The 26851-nt window shown below is 41.8% G+C and overlaps 1 protein-coding gene across 1 annotated transcript in view; it reads left to right on the top strand.

Annotated features, from left to right (window-relative positions):
• Positions 1-440: 440 nt before the first annotated feature.
• grid1b (glutamate receptor, ionotropic, delta 1b) overlaps positions 441-26851 on the top strand; it is a 687574-nt gene continuing 661163 nt past the window's right edge. The window contains exons 1-2 of the mRNA XM_030755811.1: positions 441-634; positions 19437-19592. Of these exons, the coding sequence (XP_030611671.1) occupies positions 553-634; positions 19437-19592 (238 nt within the window). The 5' untranslated portion in view covers positions 441-552. The remainder of the gene's footprint in view (positions 635-19436; positions 19593-26851) is intronic.

Here is a 26851-nt window from a genome sequence, read left to right as displayed (position 1 = left end):
GAGAGAGAGAAGAGAGAGAGAGAGAGAGAGAGAGAGAGAGAGAGAGCGAGAAAGAGAGAGAGAGAGAGAGAGCGTCCCTCCTCCTCCTCCTCCGCAGTTTGCAGTGTGTTATGTCTCATACTCGGAGGTAGAGAGTCAGAGCTGCTCGTCCGGCGGATCTCAACCTCTGAAACAAACCCCCGGTGTCTTCTCTCATCCTTCCCCTCTTCCCTCCTCACTTACCCGGGTTTGTTTCTCTCCGGAGCCCTGGGAGCTTCTATATCTTCCTTTCTCTACCCTTCTTCTTTCTCTCGACTTCAGCCAACAGTTTGGTCTTTTGGATTTGTTTTTTTGTTTTTTTTTCCCTTTTTCTTTTCTTTATTACTACTCGGTGGTGATTTCACTCAACACTGTTCCTTGCTGCTGCTTCTGCCGCCGCTGCTGATAGCGCTGCTGCCGCCGCCGCTTTTACGCACCGCCGCTTATTTTGGATTTGCTCACCACTGGAGAAAAAAACCCCGAAAAGAATAGCGAGGTGGATCCGTGGATGCGCCCATTTGGCTCAAACTGGAGATGGAAATGCTGATATTGTTATTTCATTCCCTGTGGATATTGCAATGCAACACAGTGAGCGCCGACTCCATCATTCACATTGGTAAGACACCAGCCGGGGCTCATCTTTTTTGGTTTTGCTGTGCGGGGCTTTGGCTGTAGGGAGAGACATGCTGACGGCTGAATGCAGAAATGTGAAATTTGGTGTTTAAGTTGAGTTATTGAAGAATTTCAGTGTTAGAGTTTCCGTTGCTGCGTTGATTTTCAATTACCATCTTTTCCTCTGGCTAAAAAGGACTCGACCTCACAGCTGATTATCATTCCGATCCGTGCCAGGGTAACGTGTAAAAAGGAAAGAAGGGGGCTGTTGCATCCAGGCTCAGACGCATGTAGCGCAGCCTGGTAGAAGTGCCCGCAAAGTATTGCGCCGCGCCATCCCACCATCCCGCCATCTCATTCACCATCCCTGCATTCTTTCCAGGAGGAAAAAACTCATGTCGGTGCATATTTTCAGTTGCATGCATACCCCCTCCCCCGAGGCTGGCAGGAGAAACTGGCCCGACGTGGGTGTTTGGAGGGTTTAGCTTTACCCTTCCACATCCATCTCTCCCTCCTTCCTCCTCCACCCGTCTGTCCCTCGCCTCCCTTCATCTATAAGCCTGAACTTTGAATTGGACGTGAGTGAAATGTTAATAAACTCTGCCGGGGGACGAGATGACAAAGGGGACAAATACCGACTGTTCGGGCTGTGAAACAACACGGGGAACCCAGCGCCAGTTGGCGAGCTGAGGAGGCGAGCGCCGGTCTCTCTCGTGCCTTTTTCATGATGATCTCCCGTGATTTGACTCAAGTCACTTTTTTTAGTAAAAGAATTGAGGGAAGATGCAGTGAAGTCAGTGGGGGGACCGGAGGGGGAGGCTGAGGGCAAACTCACAACCACACGCACTTTTCACACAAACTCCCCAGTTTGCACTAATTTCACTCAGAGGCTCCACTTGGCCTTGAGATGATTGGATGCGGCACGCAGCTGAATCACGCCTGCAAACCAGTTGCAAAAGGATGAAGTGTTAAAAAAGAGTAATCAGATCTCTCCTGCAGCTCAGACCATCAAACAGGGCCAGCAGCAGCACTGCGGTGGCCTGTATGGTTTGAGCCAGGAGAGGGGAAGAGCGAGGAGGAGGAAGCGGATATGGTTGGAGGGGAAAGAGAAGGGGGGATTCAGAGCTATTGAGCTTAAAATGAATACGCTTCCTACTTAAAGCGATTTTTCAAAAGACAGATTGCTTCTGAAACGCTGCATCTCCATTAAGGAAAAAAATGTCAGGCCACCTTTGATAAAACATATGACACAAACAAGTGCATTACATGAAGTGAGTCTTAACTGCAAAACTGAACAAGAACTGTTGTGCATTAATGGAGAGAGTTAATATGGCAGAGTGGTTTGTATGCCAGCTCTTTAGGTTTGGCTTTATTCTTTTTGTGCATGCACAGATGACAGAGGAATTAAAACCTGTTGTTGGCCATTTTTCAGCAGCTCTTCATTCACCACAGAATATACAGTATTTCCAGTGAATCTTAGAGTGTAGACGGAGGAATGTATGGGTGCACAGATGGATGGCTACTTCACTGTCCCTCGGGAGAAAATCTGGATTCACTCAGCTCATGGCAACAAGACAGAACAGTGATACCAGATTATCCAGAACACAGAACAGCACATGCAGCAAATAAGGGGTGGGATGAGGGGGTGGGGGTGATGCCAGTCAGAGCAGGCATGAAGATGCAACTGGTTTTGCTGGTATAGTTTATGGGCAAATAAGGGAACTGAAAGAAGGAAAATATAAGCTGTAAAAGTCCATTCCTACCACACAGACTATCTCTGAGATATCAGTGCTGCAGGTATAAAGAAAGAGCTTGTGTCCAGTCTACAGAAACATGAAAAATATGGCAACCTGTGAATCTTGCCTGCAACCCCTGGTGTACTGTTGCATGTCCATACCTGTGGTGTTGAAGCTGGTGGTGGACCCCTGCAGTTTTCTCAAAGAGCAAATCACAGTTTGGAGATATGTGAATTCACCTCTGTGGTGGAAGAGCAAAACATGCTTGCACGGTCAGCTGCATGATGCTTTGTTGACCCAACACATATTTGTTCTCTTCAAACAAGATTCTCAGCAAACGACCCCCCTGTCTGCCTGCAAAAACAAATCACATATATTAAAAATATATTACAAAATCTTCCTTGAGCCCGGCACAATCATTAGCACAGTTAGGGACTGTCTGTGGGTTTATTCTCTAACTATTTTGTGTAAAACCTTTCTGTCTGGTGCAACAATCCTCGGTGCTCCAAGGCTTCCCTGTGGCACAGTGCTTAAAGGATTTATAGAGAACAACAAAATCTATGAAGAGCTCTTTAGCTTTCATACTAAAGTATTTTATTGCCAAGAAGATGCATGTTTCCCGCTCAAGACTTTGAGTTTTGGTCATTCCCTGTTTTCCTGTTTTATTTTGAAAGCATTTTTTGTGTGTCTCTTTTGTGCTTCCTGTTTTATTTTATGCCTTTATGATTGTCTGCCCCACCCAAACTGTTTTCACCTGCACCTTCTTAGCCCTGTATTCTTTATCCACAGTCTTGTCTCGACCTCTGCTTTGATTACAGTTGCATTTTCTGTTGGATAATTTGGATCATCCTGCATCTCTGTTTATTGTTCACCTTTCTGCAAGTTTAATTAAGATTATTTCTAGTTTGTGTATGCCAGCCAGCCAACCTGTCTCTTTTGTGCCTTCACCTGGGTTTGTTTTTGAACTGTATTCTGGTGCCTGGCATTGTTTATTGCAAAAAACTTTAATGTTGGTCGGCCTGAGATCTAACAGAGCTTGTGGGTGAGTCGGTGTCTGGTGGAAAGAACTGAAAGGCAGGTGGCAGTGGAGGTGTAACAGTGAGCAGGCCAGATAAAATAACAGAGGGCTGGAATACAAAGGATATGTGAAGCACAAATATTAATACTATGGTTTCACACTGGAGAAACTTTGGAGAGTTACAGGTGTGCCAGTTGGACTGGAATGAGATAGAGGATCTGGCTCTTAAATCCTTTCCCTATATACTTTTACTCCCCCACATCAAACCAAGGAGCCTTAAGTGAGTTTTAAGGCCCTTCAACACTGAGTCTGCACCACGGCAGGCTCACTAACCACACGCTGTGAAGGTGCAGCACCTGTTTTGTATCCAGTATGGAGGAAACCGCACTGATCTAAATTATGTGATTATTTGAGGAACATCTCTGTAATAAAATAAAATGCTTTTGGTGAAGTTTTATATTTGATTTTTATATGTTTTTGAAAAGTACTCATCACATTCATTATTTTTGTTGCTATAAATAATAATATAATAGTAATGATATATAATATAATAATAAAGAACAGAAGGAAGAAAAGAATCAGACAGGATGATGTTATGTGTGTGAGATCAGGTGTTAAAGTTCCTGTTTCTAAGGTGAGGAGATTCTTAAACTTGACACTGTATTTCTAGCTTCCCCTTAATTGAGAGACCCTTCAGTGAATGTGAGTCCACATGATGTTGCACTCATCAAGGAGTGAGAGGCTGTGGGGGCCGGACTGTAACCGGTGCCAGAGGTGAAGGGGCACAGAACAGTGAGGAGACAGGGCCACACTTCTTTGTCGTCTACTAATCACAGTGCACTTGATCACTCAAAACGTCTTGTCACAAGTTATAATCAAAGTATGAAAAATGAATCATGAAGCTGTTACAGTTTGAGGCAGGGACCAATTTTACACATCAAAGACCACTACTGAGCAAAAATGTGTGCATGGATAGATATCCAGTAAAAGCAGATCGCTCTCTGCCCTTGTAGCTGCAGACACTTTGTTTGATTGTTGCATTCAGGGCTTCCGCTGTTCCCTGAACCTACTGACAGTCTGACTTGGCAGCACAGCACAGAAGAACCTAGATCAGATGTGACAGTGTTCCACTGTCTGCCCCCTAAACCCCTGCTCGAGCATCTGTCTCGTGCGGCCGAGCTGCTTATCGTCGGTGACATATCCCGGTTTGTTTGTCCCTTCCCCTCTTCTGCTGCCTTTAGTGGCTCAGTGGCAGGCAGAGGGTGTTGCAGGATGTGGATTTAATCTGTGAAGAAGCTGATTCTCATGAAGGCATGAAGGTCTGACCTTTGGTCAACCTGCTTCAGCCTTTGAACCACTTACTGTGTCCATGGGCATCAGCGTAGCAAAATCCTGCTCTGTCAAGGTCCAAACTTGAGCAGATTTGTATCTCCTCTCATCCCAACAACAGCTGGTTTCTCTAATTAGCCCCGCCTTCCCCCTTCTTTGGTAGGCTGTGCACAAAATCAGCAAAAACAGCTGCCGTCGTGTGCCCGGAAAGGAAAGCAGTGGTCAAGGAACATCAGTTTGTCTGATTGGAGGTCAGTGGCAGGATCAGTAAACAGGTGGAGAATTAATGTTGGCCTTTAATTAAATATCAGACATCAAGCTGTCAGTGAGGTACAGTCCTGAAATGATGACTGCTCTCAGGGGGTTCATGCAAACATCTCTTTCCAGAGAAGAGGAAGGTAAAATCATTATGAAAACAGACAAATACCAGGTTGTCAAACGTCAACAGACGCGCCGCAGACTGATGAATCAGCCATGTTGAGACAATATCGAGCTGTTGTTTGTAGGAAACGTGACAAAAATTTGTGTATGACAGAACTCAGCAAAAAAATTTCTTCAGCTTACTCAACAACAGAGAGAAAAAAACTAAACATAACCCATATGTTTATGTATAATAGATAAAAGAGCTTTGTTCCATTGAAGGGAAATCTTAAATGCCGCAGCTCGCAGTACTATTTCAGACAGTTGTGCTCTCACAGCTTTGGAATTCCTGTTTCAGACTAGAACTGCACAAATAAACCGTTGTGTTGTGTAAAAATGTGCCTGCATTCCCCTCCACCATCTTTGGAGGAACTGGAAAGTTACTGCAGGGATAAAAACTGAAATCAGGGTTTTAAGTTTTTTGTTTTTTTTTTTTTTTCCTAGCCATCGGTCTTGTTGGCTTTTTCATCTTCACCTCAACTGATGCAGCAGATTGCCACCCTGCCTGAGTCTCATCCTCCCATTGGTTCCTTCCTGTTAAAATGGATTTTTTTCCCCCACTGATACCAAGTGCTGTTTCATATGGGTTCATTGGACAAGTTGTGTTTCTTTCTTTCATGTTGTAGACTTTTAGCAGTGGAAAGTAAGCTCATGCAGGTGGCTTTATTTTGATTTTTCATTCATTTATTTTCTTCAAGCTTATCTAATTCGGGGGGGGGGGGGGGGGGGGGGGGGGGGGTAGTAGATTCACCAGAGCTTGTCTGAAAACTGGAAACTGGGACCATTTAGACAGTTGATGGTAACACTTTCTGGTTTTTACTCCCATCTTCAAACACAGCTTTATTCTTTGGCTTTTACCTTAGTACAAGACTTGCTTTTCTTCTTCATTACTATGGTCTCATTCTCGTGGTTTACTTCATTTGATTGTATTTGCCATTTAAACTGGTCTTTGTGTAAAATTGAAACAAAAAGAAAGACCTGGGTTAGGAACCCCTGGCACACTATTTTCCCATTTTAATTCATTGCTCATAGACAATTCAGTTTCAGAAAAGTCTCGTACTCTTCTTTTTTATGACAAAAACATTCTGTCCAGCAGCTGTGAACATAATGCTGAAATTGTTATGTAAAAGATCATTTTTTAAGATATTGCAAATGCAAGCTCTTCTTGTTGGTGTCAGCCTTCATATGCCGATGTTGGCAGGACTCAGATTGTAGCTCTTCCTGTTCCCTGCGGGCTGTTTTCCAGGTCTGAAGGTCCTCTAAACGCCCCTCAGGCCAAGCGGATAACAAGTCACTTTTTATAAGGAGCCTGAGGAGGAGAGATTACCCCATCCCATGAGCCAGGCAGCTGACTAGGGATGATTTACGGCATTGGTGTAGTGGCTAGCAGAAGGAGAGCCATGCTCATCCGTCGCCCGGCTTTGGAAAGGCGATCTCGAACTGCAGGAATCCAATCTGTTGAGGCTGGCAAAGCGAATGAACAGCTGCGGCCTTTTCTCGCCCCACCGCTAAATAAGATAAACTAACCCAGTTAGGGAACAACGCAAAAGGCTTCCCGCACTGTCTCAGTGAAGGCTTAGCCAGGCCATTTACCTCCACCACCTGCACACACACACACACACACACACACAGATGCATGGACAAAGAGCAGCCATCTCTCTAACATAATGCAGCAGGCTCACTTGCTGGATTGAATGAACGTGGCGTGTAGCAGAGCGCTTGACCCTGCGAGGGCATTAAAATACTCTGCAGAGAAACGTTAGGGTTCCTTCAAATTCACTGTGACAAACAGGAGCAGAGCTGACTGTGTGGGCAGGCCGACAGGAATGGGCCTGGAAAGGAAGCTGGTTTGACTAATAGCAGGTTTCTGAAAGCTGCTGCTGATATTTCTTTCTTTTTTTTTTTCTGTCTAAAGCTGCCATGCAGACTCAATGTTTGGTGTTGTTAATGACTATCTATTCACACACATGCACAAAAACATGTGACTGATGCTTAGCATGCTAATTAAAGTTTAAAATTTGGTTCTCAGTTTCCCGGGACTCAGGAGTGCGTCTGCTCCTACATTTAGAACATTTGTCAGGGAGCGTGTCAGCTTGTTTTAAGCTTGACTCTTCCAGCCCAAACGGCTGTTCAGTGTTTGAGTCTGTGTTCTTGATCAATATATCAACAGTCCTGCTTCTTGCAGCTAAATGGGCTGTTATGCTATCCTCCCCCTTGGAAGTAGTTATGATGATGCTAGCAAAATTTAGCATCACTTGTTGTATTTGTCTCTGCTTTCATAAAGGAGGCTGCAAAGAGTTCAATATTTCAGTTTCTGTACCACATTCAGCTCAGTGTTCAGTATGAATTCATATATCTAGTCATTCTGCTATAATCCTTAACGTGTGTAGGATCCTTTTCTGTGCCTTCTGGGTTCACCTCTGTTGCTTTTTTGGGGTGAGTTTACACTCAGTTACTGTTTTAGTTTGAAGGTTAATTTCTCACATTAACCTCACATAGTCCCCATTTAGTTTCTTGTTGTATTTAGTCTGTTCTACCCTGGGAATACACTCGGCACGGCCGCACTGCATGCCAGCTTCGATGTGGCTGCTGGAGCCCACTCAAAACAATGCTTGTGATTCCACAAGACATGCCAGAATTCCCAGAAGCATTCCCAGAAGCAGCTCCTTTTCTCTGCAGTCTCAGTAAACACTTTCCTGATGACTTCATGAGCTTAGTCAGTAGTTTGATGTCACATTGAACAGAACATTAAGTCCATTTTGCAAATTGTGGTCATTCAAAGAGTCTGAAAGCAGGATGTGCTCATTAATGAGCATGCAGTTTGACAGGCAGATCCATCCTGCGCTCATCACAAATGGTGATGGTGACAATGTTGAGCTCAAGACTTTATAACATACACTGTCTATGTGACCATTCCGAGATGACTTGAGGAAAGATAAGTATGATTTCAACAGTGGGTCCCACCTTTTCCACATTCAGTCTTCTGTTGTAACTCAGAACAGCTCCTTTGCTTAACCACCTTACTTTAGTGTGGTATGCTGGCCATGGGCAACTTAATGATTCAGACTTCTGTCTCATATGCAATTAAATGTTCAACTACTTTCATGAGCTGAACTTTTGCAAAATACAGTCAAACATTCAAAAATTGTGCCCTCCTACCGCTCAGTTTTGGGACCAGGATCCAGCGTTCTTTGGCAGACCAGTTCTGACCTGGACCTTATGTTTATCATCCCTCCAGCATGCTGTTAGTAACAGTGCTTTTGATAGAGAGGTTAGGAGAAAGGTTGTGTCCATCTACAGTATCAGTGTGATTACTTCCTGCTTAAACTCTGTTTTGAATAATTCATAGCGTTGGCTGTTGTTAGCCGGATGAAAACACCCGTTATTTGTGTGAATCAATAGTTTCTTTTGTTTTTTGTGTTTTCAAACCTAGTTGCCCAAAATTGCCCCTGGGGGGGGGGGGGGGGGGGGGGGGGGTTCAGTTGAATGAAATATGGGGTAATTATGAGGGAAAACACACAGCATGAAAGAAGCAGTCTCTCTCCAAGAAATAACGTCAACCAAAACAAATTAAAGCTAAAATCAAAAAGTATTACCGTTCTTCCTTTATAAAAATATTCAAAAAGGTAATTTTCAAAATCAAGAGGCTGCGGTGCTCAAACTCACATCTCATTTCTAAATGTTTTGTCCTTTTTGTAAATGCATTTGGGGATTTTATTTTATTAAAATTTTTAGTTCTTCTCTTTTTCCAGTTTTTCTTTTTTCACGTCTAAACCGAGGTCACATGTCCACATGCACGAGCTCTGATAGGGGAGCTCGTGGCAGCGATACATGAATGAATTTCAGAAATTGCAAACTTGAACCAAGTCTTGCCTGCATGCTTGCCAGCTACATTTATTTATTTATATATTGATTTTAATTATAAGCATGGCCTAATTATTGGTGTGTTTTGCATGAGATACTGAAGCTCCGAGGGAGCTTTGACACACTGCTACATTACAGCACATTACCAGTTTACACGGTGTGATTACGTTTGTCTTGTCCGACACTCTTCTTCTGGCTTAATTTAAAGCTTCTCTCATGTTGGCTTTCTTGTATTAGATGCTGCTGCTCACTAATGTTTAACAGGATGTTCCAGCTGCAGCAGCTCAGTGGATCTTAATATCTGCCATATTATCTCCACAGCAGAATGAATCTTGTGTCTATAATTGTCAGTTATGAGAGTCAAAGTGGCCGATAACAAAGGTAATCTGCACACATGCATGTTTCATTTGCATTACATCTGTGTTGCTAATGATTATTGGTTGTCAAACATGAGGACAAGGAACTCAGTGCTTCACATCTTGGGTGGAATCTTGTGGGTTTGAGTGAAAAGGCTGCAGATGGAGTTGAGCTTCAGGCTGCTGATGTCTGACTGTGGGAACATGCTCCGTGCTCAGGGGGAGCACAGAAACAGGGAGCTGGGTTGCTGTGACAGTTTTTCTTTCTTTTTTTTTTTTTCCCCCTCCTCGTATGCCTGAAGGTCACGGTGCTGTAGCAATACTTATTTGGATGTTTAATTATGTTAATAGCTCTGCTGTATTCTTCATTGGACTCTGGGGAAATGTCGTCCAAACTCCTGGTTGCTATAAATCTTCTTGCTGTTGTTCTGCTTTGTGTTTTGCAACATTTTAAACCTCCACATTATTCATTTCACCTCCAGTGTGTTCTGGATCAGGATCAGAGTAATGTGACTAATTCCCCACAATGCCTGACCTTGATTGGCAAATAGTTTCTGTTTTTATTGCATTAGTCATGCAAACCTGCTAATATGAGCTTTTCCTCTTCAGATGACAGTGGCAATACAACTTGTACAATGTTACCTCAATCACAGCTGCTCTGGATGACCTGCTCCTCAGATGTGTTGTTTGATTCCTGACATACAAACTGTACGACTTTAGATTAGAGTTTAAAATACTCTTTCTCCAGTTGCAACCTATACATTTTTGAACCAAACTAATCTTTAGCTTAGCCTTAGCCAGCTTTAAACAGCACTGACAAAGAATAGAGCAACTTTTGGTGGCCTCTCTTGATTAGATATATTTAGACAGCAAATTTTGGATCAGTTCAAGTCTTGAATTTCTGGATTTATGTGACTCTAACAGAAACATGTTTTATTGTGATTTTTGATTTACTTGTACAACATATTATTCCCTGTTGTTATCTTCTTTATGGTTGCTTTCTCCACCCCAATTAATTTCACCTCTGTTCTATTACTCACTTAGTTCCTAGTATGATGGTGAAGGGAAAATTTTTCTTATTGTTGTATATACTTATGGGGACTAATATCTCCAAAATTTATGTGAAAAAAACTAACTAATCCATCGAGGGAAATTAGCAGTAATTGCACATGGATATAGGAATATTTCTTCACAAAATATACTGATATCAATTGAGCCACATAACATAATAATACAAATGGTATTTAATGAGTTGCAGATGCAAAAAACTACAAAAATGAACTAGTATAATATTGCTATCCAGAACTAGGCTTTATTAAACTGGTTATTGTAGAGCGCCTTATGTCATTAGCATTCCAGTCTGGGCAGTAAGGTATCTAGCACATCACTTCTCCCTGCGAGTGATTCGAGGAAAACGTAAAGAATAATTTGCACTCTTGCATGTAATAACAGTCAAGTGTTCTGCCACATATGTTTTATTTCCCTGGGGTTTAACCTGCCAGGGATTTGCCACATGGGCAGCCTGAAAGATAAATGGCACCTTTTGTATTACCACTTATTAAACCTTTAATAGGAATGGATTTTCCTGTAGGGTGATGAAAGGACGAAGGCCAGTAAGTATAATTGCACTGACTGTGGGTGCCGACATTGGCCTCTTCTTCTGATTAACGACCCAACAGCAATCAGAGATAGGATAGGTAGACCAAAGCCAGCGTTGTCCTTATACTACCAGAAAAGTAAAGCCCCACTGTGTCAGGCTGGATGATGTAGAATTACTTGAATATTTTGCGTAACATGAAAGTGAATTAGTAAATGGATACTGTTCATAACTCATGTGTAACTTAACATCCACATATTCAGTGTGACAGGTTAGGGTCAGATTTACTTCTACCGCTTTATCTGGAATATTCACCTATTAGGCAGATCTCAGTGGAAATCTTATGAGATGAACTGTAAGGCAAAAAAAAAAAAAGAAAGAGTATGAAAGTATGACTTCTACTTTAGCATGTGGCTAGAATGCAGCCTACCTCTAAACTCACCCCAAAGTGGTTTGCTGGCACCCTGTGGATGTTAAGAGGCTAATGTGAGCAAATCACATCTGTGAGTCAGCCTGAAATCACAGGAGCTGTCCTTGGTGCTGAAAGGGAGGCAGCTGCATGCGTATTTTCCTGAACAGACTTGTAGTCTTTTTTTTTTCCGTTTCTTCACCTAAATCTTTCCATGCAGCCCTCATCAGGCTGTAAATGGATAATAAAAGACATAAAGGCACCAAGTGGTTAATCAGAGTCAAAAAGAGATTTTAGTACTTACAAAAAACATGTCAGGTGAAGGCACAGCTTAGTAGACCTACCTCCACTAGGGTGGAAAAACTCATGCAGTCCAAAAAGAATAAAGGTTAACTCAGACAAAGCAACTCTACATTTTAAAGGACTGATTTATTAAAACATCAGATTAGAGTTTTTGGTCTTAGCTCAGAGCTCATCAGTCCCATGCTGGGATTGGTGGAGACGCTGGAACAATGATGCAGGGCAACAGTGACTCTGGCACGCTGGCATCCATCTTGCTATCAGTGCTTAAGTTAAGGATGATATGTCTTCAGTCACTGATAAAGGCATTCTCCTCACATAATGCCTTTTTGTTGCCTTTTTGTTGCCTTATGTACGAGTGCTTAGATCACCACTCGTAGAAACAACAGACATCAAGTGATCATGGTCATGCTTTACAGATGGCAGAGTGGAGGTGTCATCAATCACAGGTTTACCTGCCAGGAGACCCTGGTTTGCTCAGCATTTGTGTTTTGCATTTTGTCACTTTGTTCACTCAATATTGTGTGATGCTGGTGTCAGAAAATTAGGTTGCAGTTTGGGTTAAATTACACTCCCTGACATCATTAACTCTTTTCATTTAAATAGTGAGATTGGGGTCACAGACACTTTTCACTAATGCTTCAGCCCAGTGCATCATGTACTGCTGCTGCTTTGACTCATCATTTTACACCCCACAACAAGCTACAGAAATCCATTTATTCAAACCAGTAGTTTTTAAACCTTTGGGGGGCAGGGACCCTTTCGGGGAGGGTTTGGGCTTGTCTGTCACTCGATGATGTGGACAAACTACAGAGACTCAGACATGGTTCACTGCTCCCTGAGTCAGCTTAGTCTGCTCTGTGTATTTCTGAATGTTTGCTATTGCATTGTCCCTGTGTGAGTCTTTCGCATTCCTTCCTGTTATTTTGAAGGTTAGTTCCTCATGTGGCTTCCTTTTGATTTTTACCTCCCTCCTTTGTTCCTTTTCCTCTTACGGTCCTGACTGAGATCACCTGTGCCGTCTCAGCGTAGTCTTCCATTGTTTCCTGCTGTCTGCTGTTGTTTGGTTTCCTGTTGTTGCCTTTTTGGATTTTCTGCTGTTTGATGGTTTTCCTGCCACCTCGCTGTAGCACTTTTTGTGAAACCATAGGTTCATATTAAAGGTTGTTATATACTCCTTGCTGCCAGCAGCTGGGTCCACTCAAGAACTTTACTGGAACACTGAGAGAAGTGAGTGATTTGTCACAATCATGTAAGACTTTCCAGTGGCACCCAAAAATCATGTGGGAAGGAGTGATGAATGTGTGTCCCCTATCTCTAAATGTGCCCTTGATAAATTATTTTGTAGCAAATTGTTTGTAGCAAATTATTTGGAGGACTTTGAGAGCCAGTAAAGGGTGAATTAAAACAAATAGTGACTGCTACTGCTGCTACCTGGTTAATAAGTCTAGTGTACTGAGTTTAATCTGAGTGAAAATGATATTTTTAATTGTATATCTTGTACAGAAAAGAACAACTAGGGAGAAGAGCTGAAAATAAGCAATAACCATAAACTGTAAATACTGTTCCTGACACATAAAGATAACTAAAAAAATGTATATAAATAAGAAATATTTTCTCACTTGCCTCAAAGTTTCCTTTTTCCCTTCGGATTAAGGTTAAGACAATCTTTTGTACTGCACACCAAACTAATAGCTGCATCTTGGTTCCACTTGTTACACACTTTTAAAAGTAGCTTTACTGAAAGCTTTTCATTTGGGAGTAAAATTAGTTCACTTTTGCTCTTTTGACATTCTTGCAAATACAAATGCAATACATAAATAACTGGAGGGTAATTTTCTTCTAAATAACCACTATGTGGCAGAAAATACAATCAGAGAATATTGTGACCCAGTGAGAGTCCCAGCCTGTATAAAGACTTTGTGAGATTAATAGGTCAAGCAAGAAGCCAGAGTTTATGGTCCCAGCTCTCAGAGGCTGCTAAATCCCAAAATAAAGCAGCCGCTTTCTGATATTTCTTTCTTTTCTTTTTCTTTTTTTCACCCAGCTTGAGCTCTGGGACTCACAGCCCAGGTCTGCTGGTTGATTACCTGCCAGCAAGAGGCAGGGACTCGATTAACTTTCCCGCTCCAATACATTGTTTTTGCATCAGCGACAAATAAATGTTTTTGGCTGCTGGCTGGTGTGAAGTTCCCACCTCATATGTAGTGTAAGAATGTTTGCAAATATGCTTGAAAGGTCAGCCAAGCCACACAAAAATTTTCCAACTTAAATAGGATTTCCACGTTCCTGTGGCCTTTATTAACTATTCAGCTTATTCAGAGAATTCAATAATCCAACTTTAAGGATTTAAGCCATTCTGAGCAGCAAATAGATATTAATAATAAACTGCATTTTAAATACCAAGAAATACTTTGTGACAACACTGTGTCCTGAACAGATTGCTTTAATTTTCAAGGCATTCATGTAATACAACCACTGTATTACTCCCCGGTCAATACCCAGCTTTTAGGCATGTGAAATACTGAATATAATATGTCATGATTATAATCATCTTCCCTGATTAAACTCACAGAGACCAAACAGTTTTTTTCCCCCACGTATTGAAATTACATTTGTTCTTATACTGTATTCACCTTTCAGTCTCAGTAGAATCTTTATTGTCCCAGGAGAGAAATTTTTGTCAGTCTGCACAATTTTATCTCTCACCAGACAGACCGCCGCGGCAGAAGGAAATAAATTATTGCCAAAAAAAAAGCTGTCCTCCAATTTAAAGTTGAGTATCTGAGGCCAGATGGAAGCAGCGATTTTTGGAAGAAGTGTGGATTGTCGTGTTGATCTGTGCAACTCACTACAGCAGGTGTTAAACAAGTGACGGCTCTTTTGTTGAGGTCTTAGGACTCAAGTGTAGGCAGACTAAAGATTTTGCAGGCGGTGTATTTATGGCAGGACATATGTTTGCTTCTGTTGGGAACAGTATGATGAAGAAGTGGAGGAAACAGGATGGGGTGAGTTATACTGCTGTAAGCAACAGAAGGAGGTTTGGATGCTACAACTGAAAAAAATCTGTTGACCCTTAAGATGTAATTCAGCTGTTCATTAATGAAATGACCTCGAGAGCCATTTAGTGAATATCATCATTTTATATCAGAGTCTTAATATACTAAGTGCAATACTGAATAAAACATTTGCATCAGGGTTGGTGCAAACTTCAAATGTAGCCAGCTGTGCAGTTTTATCTTTGTCTTTAATGTCCTTAATCAAGAAACAAAGCCTTGAAAAGTCCTTGTAGAAAGATTTGTAGAAAGGGTGCTGACTTGACATCTCAGCTCTCAGTGCAGCAAAGTTTAAGGCAAACTTTAATGAGACATTTGGCTGAATTGAGCACGTGTCTGTGTTTGAGAAGGAGCTGATAACAGCAGACATGAAAGACTCCAGTGGCACTGTATTTTGAAATTTTTATTTTTTAATGCCAGGGTACTTTTGGAACTTTTCTGGTTTTACTTGAAGCTGAACTGCATGGATTCCCAAGTTTAAAAGTTATCAGCACATCTTGAAGCCACACATCCTTGAACATGCATTTATGCTAGCTGCTGCTTCTTGTACAATTGGCAAATATGGTATTCATTATCTTGGCCAAGGACACTTCAACATTGCTACTTTCCCACTGCCGAGGAGCCGGTGGTGCTGGTGCTGGTTTCAGTGAACCGGTGAAACGCTTAGCAACGGGCCCGCATTTCCACTGTGTTTCTGTGAACTGCTCCTTTACGTATGAGTGTGGGCGGGTCCCTGTCTGGACACAGAAGCCAAAGCGCACAAACGTGGGAGAACACGCTCTACTTTCTTGTGCTGCAAATACGTTTTACGGTCCAAACCAAACCACTGCAGCATCTGTGTGCAGCGCAGAGGTAAACACTGACAGTGATTAGAGCAAGAACAAGTATGCACTTTGTGTCCTTTTATCTGTGATATGAACTGATACAAAGCAGCAATTTCAGCCTTAGAGCCCAACCTAATTCACAGCCCTGAAAATCGCTTCGCTTTTCTCATGTAATACACATGTAATATGGTAGAAAACTTGATGTTGAGATGGCAGAGTCACACCCTTCTGCTGCTTTCGTCAAGCGTTCTTGGTTTGAGACCAGCTAGTTTGTGGGGCTGGAGTTGAACCTTTTTGGCTGAGCACTGAGTGCTTCCGCGGTGGAAAACCCGCCTAACGGTTCAAATAAAGGCACCGGCTCTGGAACCCTGTTGGTGGGAAAGAGGCTCATGTGGACTGGAAGAGCCTGAGATCGAGCCACTGACCTTCTGATCAGTACGTCCTAAGGCCTCAGTTACACAAGGATAGAGATCAGTTGGCAACTCTCTGGCAAACTAGCAGTTGCTAGGTTTTGGAAAAATGTGTATTTCTTGAGTGGTTGGTGAGTGGTTGCTTTCTGTTGCCAGGTGAAATCAGTGCCGCACCAAAAACAGAGCAGCAAGCAAATTTTTTAAGTCACCTGTTGTTTGCGTGGACGATGTTGATTTGTTTGCAAGTAGTTAAAATCACTAACAACTAGCTGAAAAGTAGTAAAACTGGGAAAAAGTGTGGGGCACCTGTTGAGCTCACAGGTTGAACAAGCAATCATGTGCCACACGGCTAAAGGCAGTGGCCCGGATTCAACTCCACTCCAGAGGCCCTTTGCTGCCTGTCTGCCCCCACACTCTCTCCTCCTGCTCTCCTGTCTCCTCTTCACTGTACTAATAAAGACACCCCGCCCCCTCCCTCAACGCCCCCCCCCCAAAAAAAAACAACCCCCCCCCCCAAAAAAACCAAACAAACTGTAAAGGTGTAATGTAATTTGGAGAATATTTGCCTTCAAAGTAAAAGTTGTGCCTTATTGCTGCAACTAATACATTTCAGAGGGTCATAACACTTCCAAAAGGCCTACTTCCTCATTTCTATATCCACCCTAATGTGATGGAGGTGATTATATTTTCAAATCTATATATGCAAATAATCTTCAGAACATGCTGTCATAGTTTTTAAAATTTCAACTACAGTGTTCAGCTGCGATATAAACACTATGTTGGCCCCTCTTCGTGCCACCAAACAGCGTTGAGTTGTCTGAGCCCAATCCAAAAGAGCAGATGCTTGATTTAAGAGTTATGCTCCATGCTCAAAGAGTTGGGCGGCTGGGTCATCATCTTTGAGCTCCTCGTTGTTTTCCTTTGACTTTGTGCATTGTCCTGTTAGAATCCACTTCACTGTTTGGTCTGCAACAATGATTCTGTGGTGTCAAAGTAACATCCAGGACCCAAAGTTTCCCAGCACATTATTGCATTGTACCAGGATGATTGCTGTTATCCTTCTCCATCTCTCAGTGGTGTTAATGTTGTGGCTGATATTTAGTGTGGAGGCAGATACCTCAAAACTTTGAGTGACATCAAAGTTATTTCTAAGCAAAGAGCAAGCACATGCATTTTAGCCTTTTGGTTGAACTTAACCTTTAATTTTTTCAGTTTTCTTGAAGTAGACAGTGACAGAGAGTTTGTGAGAAGCACAACATTCATGGAGGTTTGACTGTGAGCTTACAGATATACCCGTGGGTCTAGAGTCCACCTCCTCTCCCCTCAGCACTCATTATTAATTAAACTTGTTGAAGTTTGAGGCTCACCAGTCTGCTGCAGCTGCGAGCAGAAATATAAACCTCACATCAATCCCCCCACCATGTCTCTGACAGGTGCAACAAGCCTCATTCTTAATTGAAAATGCCTGACTGACTGCAATTTCAAAAGTGGATGATTGATTGATCAAGCCCGGAGGCTAGACAGCGTCCCCTGCGAGGAAGGCCTTCGAATCCACACTGAGGCTCAGCAGAGTTCATTTGGATACTCAGCAAGATGAATGAGCACAAGCAGCCTGGCAAATTGAATTCTCACTCGTAGGCAGGAATTTCTTAATTGTGCAGACAAATTGTCCGAACAGAATCCAGAAAGTTCTATTCATCAGACTGTCCATTTGTCTTTCTGCTCTCTCTTGATCAACCGGTGTAGTTATTTAAATCTAGAAGAAACAACAACACCCCCAAACAAAAACAAAACAGCCCTTCAGCTAAATCCCAAAGTTATCCCCAGCTGCAGCAGCCTTTTTCTTCAAAGCTGAAGTTTCATTAATATTTCAGTTAATATTTCTCTGAATCCAAACTGGGAGCTGGCTCCACAGGAGAGCTATCTGACATCTGAAGGCTCTGCCTCCCATTCTACTTCTAGAAACTCGTGGAACCACAAGTAAGCCTGCAGTCTGAGAGAGAAGTGCTCTGTTAGTATAATATGGTCCGGTTGTTCAATTCTTTGTATGTGAAGAGAAGAATTCAAGGAGAGCATGGAAATCAACTCCCTCGTAGTGCTCTGGGGTTCTGGATTGATTGAAAGCTTTTCATGGAGCTTTTAGGGCCTTTGTTAGCATCATAGACTGTGTACAAAAAGGATGCCTGGTTGTTTTTGGGTATTTGAGTTTGTCTCTTCATGATGTAAAGCACTTTGAACTGCTGAAATGTGCTATACAAATAAATTTTTACTTTACTTTACTTTACCAGTCTGGTCCTTTCAAAAAAGGAACTGGGAAGAATGGTCACTCCTTAAAAGTTCTAGACCACTCTGACATCTTTGTCCCATGTCCTGCATGAACCGATCTCTTTTTTTTCCTGTCCATCCATCATGCACATAACTGAAGAAGTTAGTTACCCCAAGTAACTGAATCGTTTACTTAATTTCATTCAGTCATAATTGATCGTACTGTGTGTGCCAAGATTTCCTCCAATTCAAACATCAGTCCTGTTCCAAAACGACCCATAATGAGCGTTTCCAAAATAAGTACTCAAATGTCAGGTCAGTGCCCAATGTGGCTCTAACTCAGGATGTACAGCAGTTCACCTATTAATCAAAAGGTTAGTGGTTCAATCCCTGGCTGCTCCAGTCTGCAAGCCAAAGTATCCGTGGGCAAAATCCTTAAGTACTTGTATAATCGGTGTGAATGAGGCATGTTGTATAAAGTGCTTTGGGTGCTCAAGTACATGTACAGTAGAAAATCACAACATAAGAACCAGCCTATTTATTAAATTTTAAAGCTTTTCCCGTTGCATCTGATGCCATTTAGTCCCCACAGACTTTTCAGAAATCTGAGAAAAATTCACATTTACATATTTCTTCATAATTTGCCGGAGAAAACCGAACACGTTATTCTCACGCCCTTTCAGATACGACCGCTAGACGTCACTTAATTTTAGCGCCGTAGCACTTACGCAGGTGCGTGATGTGTTAATTACCGTTAATTATCGAGCGGGAAATCTACGCCGTAACCTGCCCTGCACCTCCCGAGAATATCAAATGACGCCCGTCCGTCCGTCTTGTCCCTACCAAGCACGGGGCATGATTAGCAAGGGAGGACAGGGAGCTGTCCCTACCAATGTTCGCTTCGCGGGTGTAATTACCACCGCATCTAGTTTGTACTGTTAAAGGATAAGAACAGGTAAATGTTGTCTCCATAAAAATGGAATGCCGCATTTCTTAAATATTTTTTTTTTGTATGGAGAAGAGCCCTTCTGAAAATTATTTGATTTAGGAGAAGGGATCACATCTTCTTTTTTTCATGCAATGAGTCAGAAAATCCACATCTAATTAAGTGTTTCTTACTCCATTTCTTAAAGATAACCAGTAAATCTGAAATCTTTGGTAGTATTTTCCTGTCAGTGTTTGAGTTTTAACCCATTTTGACTCCCTGTTTCTACCTGTTCAGGTGCGATATTTGAGGAGAACGCAGTGCGGGACGATGAAGTGTTCCAGCTCGCCGTGTCTGACCTCAGTCTGAGCGACGACATTCTGCAGAGTGAAAAGATCACACATTCAATTAAACTCATCGAGCCCAACAACCCTTTCCAGGCGGTGCAGGAAGGTAAGGCCGCTCTTTGCGTTTACATCACGTGACCGTGTGAGTCGATGATTTTGGTCTCGACTGCAGTGCTTTTTTTTTTTGCAGTTTTCTGGGTTTCATGCTGCTGCTGCTCTGTGGATTGGTCGCTTTTGCTTGCCTTGGACTGTTAATCTTTAGATGGTGCTGGTGCCTCCTCCCGGTCACAGCTAATGACCCAGGGATCAACCTCCCAAACGCTCTTTAAATCACAGCAGCTGCGGCCGCTCTCCCTGCTCTCTAAGAGCACACTATTTGTCTTTCATGCTTCTCCACAGAGCCTGTCCTTTGCCTTTCCTTTCCTGTTTCTTATTTTTTCCTCTGAGATTCCTTCTCTCCATCTTTCTTCTGGCTGGTTTCTTTCTCTGCAGAGGAAGCTAGGGGGAAGCACTGAGCCCAGCTGCACAGCCGTGCCTGCAGGCCTCTTAGCTTTGAGAAGAGCTAATCTGACTGTGAATAGATTTGCTGAAATTGTGTATGTTTACACTTGTGGCTGCAGAAAAGGCAGCGATGATGCTGATGATGAAGATTATGCTGGAGGATGCTGATTGTTTTGCTGTAGTTAATGACGATGATGTTGGTGCTGGTGATGAGACGACTGTTGCGATGATAATGGATATAACTGGTATTGATAATGATGCTGATGAATGTTTCGATGGTGCTGATTATAATGTGAGTGTTGAGGATGAGGATCCCTGCAGTGATTAGGATGACGCCGAAGATGATTAAAGGGTATTAATATGTGCTGGGAGGAAGGTGATGTCGTTGCAGACATGAAAGAGGGTGAAAGTGTGGTGCTTATGTTGATACTGCTGTTCTAGGACAATTATGTTAGTGGTGTACTTGTTGCTGCCAGTGTTCATTTCATCACAATTTCTTTCAACACACTTGTGAATATCTTGAGTTCAGGATCAGGTTTCTTTATTTGCACCCACAGGAAGATCTGGTTCGCAGCAGGTGAGTCATCCATCCTCACATGCATTTTTCAAAGTGACACAAACAGCAGATAAGCGTATTACAACACAGTACTGGGAAAAATTGCTCATGTAAGATATATAAAAGCTATGATTTGTTCATCTGAATGGTGGCTGCTGGAACAAAACTGTTTTTATACTGTGCTGCTTGGCACTTTGGGACTTCCAGATGGAAGAAACCAAATCTCAGTGCAGTGGGCAAACAGTGCAAGTCCAGAACTAAAACCCAACTACCTGCTGCAACCATCTGGTGAACAGAGATGCTGGGTTTAGCTGTCCAATCAGCTGATTAGGTACACCATTCAGCAATTTGATTGAGTGTGTTTCTGCTCTTTACAGACAAGTACCCAAACCATGACATTAAGGAAAAGGACAAAACAGCTTCAATAAAAGCCATATAAAATAAGCATGTAATCTAATGCATTTGATTGTGAAGATTAATATTTGATTGTGGGCAAAACAAGAGGACAGAATACAAAACTGAATTTTTATCAAAAAAGTGCATATTGCAGGTGATTTTTGCCTTCTCCAATAGTGGACATATTATTGAATGAAAACATTTAAATTCTTTTTAAGACTTCTTATTTGTGCTAACTCCCTCTGGCTGTATTTTATGTATTGATCAAGTGGTTACCTGTAACAATAAGCTAATTAAGCTGGAATAATTCACCAATAACCCTGAGGTCTCCAGAGATAACGATTTACTGTTTATGCAGTTTGGCAATATTCCAGTCAGTAGATGGCAGAACCCATCAAACATGGTCGAAACTCTGGAATTTCCTCCCCATTCAAAACTGCTCGTGACCTAACTACACTCAGATGAACAGATGTTGACATTGTTTCTAAGAACAACAGAGGTCCAGTCGTACTGTCTCTTGCACAGCAGGAAATTGTGTTTATATTATTGCAATAAAGAAACTGGCAGTTAATTTGGTTACCAAATGTACCCAAACTAACTCATGACTTTTATGACTTTCACGTGTATCTGCATGTAAACTTATTGCACAGTAAACGATTCTCATCTGGACTCACATTCATCGCCTCCTCAATGTCAGCATCACAACTTTGTGATGAATTAGCTGATTGCTGTAAGAAATGGAGGTTGCAAGTTTGAATCTTCCTCGCAGCGCAAAACCTCTCCAAGATTTTCTCTCCTCTCGTGAGACTGTTTCTTTTATTTCGGTCACCTCTGAACACGGTGCCCTGATATGTGTGATCTAACATCTCACAGCTGCAGATCATGTCACAATAGTGTATATTTGTCTCCGCGGCAAATTAATGTCAGTGAAATCACTTTAGCACCTGTCAGAACGGTGGAAAGCAGGTGACTACCTCAGATGGTGTAGCTGTCATGGCGAACACCTTCACATTAATCAGCTAAGACTAGCTCAGTATTTAATTGGTTACTTCCTCCAGAAAGCTCATCAGTTAGTCAGACCACACAGAACCGAGCTGTCACTTTAATTAGCTTTGTTTTTCAAGTGGAACTTGAAAAACCTGGACTTCTCCCTTTATGTCAGGAAACAAAGTGCAGTGGCAGCAAATATAATGGAGAAAATAAAACCTCGAACTGGTTGATTTAAAAGCCAAAACCAATCACTGGAACATTTAGATCACATGCAATCAGGTGTTTAGAGGTGTCAGAGGGACTGAGGGAAGGCCGGGGCTGCAGCCAAACATTCAATTTTGCTCATAAAGATGCTTAACTGAGTGAAATGAGTGTGGATAAAGCTCAGGCTGCATATGTCTTGTAATTTTTAATTCACAGAAATCTAATTAAAATATTAATAGCGTTTTGATTGTGCTGTGAAGTGCACTCATATTATTGAGCCTACAGCACTCTTGCGGTCAGCACCTGATGCAGCGGTGACTAGAAACAACAGCATGTTGACTTTTGACTCTTCATTGTGGATGCAAATAAATCTTTTACAGCACACAAAACTCGCTGAAGTGAAATGCCAAGTGGAGCCTGCCCCAGTTAAAGTCGTCCAGAGAGCAGATGCTGGAAATCACAACTCTGGATTTGTTCTTTAGCAGTGCTCACATGAAAATCCTTGAAATCCAGTTTCGTTTAATCCTGTTGACATATTTGTTGCTCAGTGATTGGGTATTTCTGCACTCAACAAATGTAATCCGAAGCATTTAGAGCTCTGCTGGAAGAAGAAACTTGTCTGAGTTTTAGTAAGTAAGTTTTGTATATTTAGCTTATTGTTGAGGTGGTGTTTGTAGGTGATGCTTTACCTGTTTAGTTGTGGTGAACATCACTGCTCTGCTATCACAGAGTTGTGCCCAGATTGCTGGCAGCTGATTAAATCGGCCATGTCCTCTTTGGAAGCTTTGAGTTCTGTATTTGGTTTTTACTCGCTTTTTTACTTTCACTATCACTATCTGGTTAGATAAGGTACCAAAAATGGCTTATTTTTCTTTTTTGCAAGGTTTGAGATTGTGGCTTGCACTAAAATATTCTCCCTTGAAAATTTTAACTCTGCACATTGGAAAATAAAGTAGTATATCCAGTGTAAATGTTTAAATGCCATGACCTGGTGCATGGCTGAGATGCCAGAGAACACCTTACATGTCTCACTCAGACACCTGTGATTTTAATAGACGGGAGTATTTGGCCTGTGGGAATGACAACAAGCTGAGTGTAAAGACTGGAAACATAAAGAAAGATAAGTCGTCCTCTGTTACAGAAACAAGCTACATATGTATATGTATATACACGTGTGTAACAAGTATAGGTGTAACAGTTCCCTATTCTCACCTTGTCACCTTATGCTGTATTCTAGATCTAGTAGCCCACTTATCGTCAGTATGCCCTGTTAATATTTGCCAATCTGGGCCACATTAGAACTGGGATGGCTTCAACCATCTCCTGCCCATAGTCCAAAGTAGGCTTAGGTAGCATGGAGGGTCCAGCGTGAGTGCGAAGCACAGCTGTGTAAAAGCAGCTGGTTAAATGAACTTTTGCTCCTTTTTGTGGTTTAATTTTAAGTCTTTATTCAAAATAAACTGCATAACAAGATCAAGGAATACAGCTGAGTGAATGATTAATTTCCAACTATATTAAGTGAGACATTAATGTTGAATAAAACTATCCAGTTATGATGCTTAATTTTAATTTCAGGAGTTTGCTTATCACAGGAGCACTTCCACCCTTCGTTGGTCTGTGTAGTAGACTGGTGGGAAAATAAAATTTTGAAGGTTAAGCTTATGTATATTGATTCATTCATCAACCAAACTTAAATTAATAGTTCTTATGTTAAATATTAAAATGTGATTAAAATGCGATTAATTTCGATTAATTAATTACAAAGCTCCTAATTAATTAGATTAATTTTTTTAATTGAGTCCCACCCCTAATTTATATATATATATACATATATATATATGTACTTTTTGACTCTCAGACTGTAATTTCTATAATTTAAATAATTAGGTGAGAAGCATTCAGTCATATGAAAATGTACTTCTAAACTCACAAAAAGAAAGCACGTTGTTATTCATTGACATCATACAGTGACTAAGGCCCCCCCACACACAGGAGAGCAGGAGCACTGCTGAGGTCATTAGCATGAATTCAGGTATTGTGTTCTTGTGCATTTTAATGCCTGTGACATGGTGCACATGAATATGTATGTGTGTGTTTGCATCAGTGCTGCCCTATTCAAAGGGCATGGAGTCTGGTCGTGTGTGGACGGCAGCCACTCGTGTTTGTCTGAATTAGATTTATGTCAGCGTAGTGTAAGACCTCCCAGTCTTTGTTAGAGATGACACAAACATTCATTTTATTCCCTGTACTGACTCAACTCATCCTGCTACCTGAGAACAGCACACAGCAGAGACACAGAGAGCGGCTTATTTATTAAAAAATAAACACATAAAATACAATTATTGTTAATAGTAGTAGTACTAGTAATAGTACAGTAGTAGTAGTAGAATCTATTATTTTGCTGCCGATGCATCATTTGTAGATAGAGTCCTAAACAGCAGCCAAAACCATTAAATTTACAGCATTAAATTGAATGAGCTTTCATGTTTTTTGCAAAACATATCGGAAGAGAGGTATGTTAGGAAAAAGAAGCCATGGGGGGTGGGGGGGGGTTAAAGGGATGAGGAGTTCACTGGTTGAGAGGCAGAGGAACAGGGTGATTGGGAAAAGATGAGTTGGGGGGGTATGCAGGGGCAGGAAAGGGGTAAAAAAGTGAAAAACCTGAGAAATGGTGGATAATGAGCGCGTGGTGAGGAGAATGCCTTATCAATACGTCTTAGTGCAAGGTTGGGTAGATGAATTTTTTCTTTCTCTGTTTGTGTGTGTGTGTGTGTGTGTGTGTGTGTGTGTGTGTGTGTTTGTGTGCCGATCATGGGCCTGCTGGTTTCTCTCTCGCCTTGACCTTTTGCAGATCTCCCATGATCCCTGTCTGGAGAGACTCTGCTGACAGCCTGGGCTGTAGTGGATTATGGGTAATGAGACAGGGATTCACACCCTGTCTCGTATGTGTGTGTGTGTGTGTGTGAGAGAGAGAGAGAGAGAGAGAGGGGTGGATGGCTGTCATGGAAGGAGGGGAAAAACAGAAAAAGAACAGTTCTCTCTCAGTTTTTTTAAAGAGCAGGTATTATCAGCTGACTCAGAGCTCTGCTGCCTTTAATTCTTTCAGTCTCTAAGCTTTCTTTTCGTTTCTTGATTTGTGCATGTTTGTAGTCTTATCTCTAAAATGAAGCCATTGACCTGTGCTCAATAAATGTCACATGTCCCAGGTTTAATTCCTCAGGTGTTAATCTTGAGCTCCTCCTCTGTCAATAGAAATATCCCTCTCTATAGAAAAGCTGTCCTGTCACAAAATGACAAACGGAATGAGCCAGCGTCTGCTGGAGACACGAAAAAGGAATAAAGGAACACACCTGTGTGTCTTTATTTGGCTGTAATTTTGCCTCTTAATCATATTCATGTCTTGTAAGTCTTGTAAGATTGTTGAATATTCCAATAGTAATGAAATTAATAAAAAAACAAAATTAAACTTTCCGGTCAAAAACTGTAGTTCTTCTAATGTCCACTTGAGGGTGGCTCCAAAAGTGAGTTAATCCCCACAGACTCTCGTATTAAAATGCCCGAATTTATAGCATTAAAAACCAAAAATACAGATTTGCCTATATGGATAGTTTCTTCTAGAGAACATCTCTGAGTGGGATGATTTTTGTAATTCATCCACCCAGATAATTGACTGTGGGGTGTGGCTGCATTGATCGACAGGTGTCCCCACGCAGGCAGCTGGACCTGATCGGAGTCTGCTCGGCCTCCTCTGCTACTGTGAGTCATTAAACTGGAACTTTTCACTGTGTTTGTGCTGTTAGTGGCTTTTTAGTGAATTACCCAACATAAGGTGTTCTTGGCAGCTTGATGAACATTATTTCAAATCTGCTGCACTCTGTCTGTGAGGAGGGGCGCTCCCAGGAAGACTGAGAGCAGGGAAAGGGGAACCTAGAGCATTTCTCTTTAATATTGTAAGGTGTCGGCAAATCCAGGGTTTTGGCATTAGATCCAAACTTATGGACAAACTTGATTCGGTGCATTGGTGCCTTAACTATCAGATTATCTGGCTGTGTGACAGCACAGGCTTTCTGTGAAGTCTTCACATTACAAAAAAGATGATTTATTTAAAAAAGTAAACATTGGAATGAAATAAAAATCAAATGATAGGTGGACAAAACAACACGCCAAAGATGGCAACAGTTTAAGTAAACCTCAGTGTTGTAGAAAGCGAAAAAAAATAATAATAAAGGGATTTAAATGTAAATAGAAGTATGGTATAGATCTATACTTTCATCAAAAATACATCTCCTCAAGACAAACCTTCCAGCTCTCTTCTGCATATGTCCATAAATCCATCCAGTGCTTGAAAAGAGCTCATCTCATTAACTGCTCAGTGGAGGTTTCTTACAGCTCCTTTCACCACAGAGATTCCTTTTTGCCATAATCAGCCTGTTTACTCCGATAGGAATGGCTCTTCATCCGCGCGCACAGATATGCACCAGTTTAATGCTATCGACAAACCCTCCAAAGGAAAATCTCACTGAAACCATCTGTCAAACCAATCCACTCGGATTACACGCCTCGAGTTTTCAACAAAGACGCTAAGACAGAGAGCCGTTTCTTACCAACTCTAATCCTTTTAACACGTATCAGCTGCATTTCCAATAAAGACACCCCGTTATCCTGCGTTTGTTTGGCTTTGCCAACAATGCAGTGTCGCTGGGCAGTGCGCGCTCTCT

The sequence above is a fragment of the Archocentrus centrarchus genome, chromosome 19 (genome assembly GCF_007364275.1).
Source record: "Archocentrus centrarchus isolate MPI-CPG fArcCen1 chromosome 19, fArcCen1, whole genome shotgun sequence".
Classification (NCBI taxonomy): Eukaryota; Metazoa; Chordata; class Actinopteri; order Cichliformes; family Cichlidae; genus Archocentrus; species Archocentrus centrarchus.
Note: the sequence above shows the minus strand (reverse complement) of the source record. Positions and strands in the feature narration are given on the sequence as shown.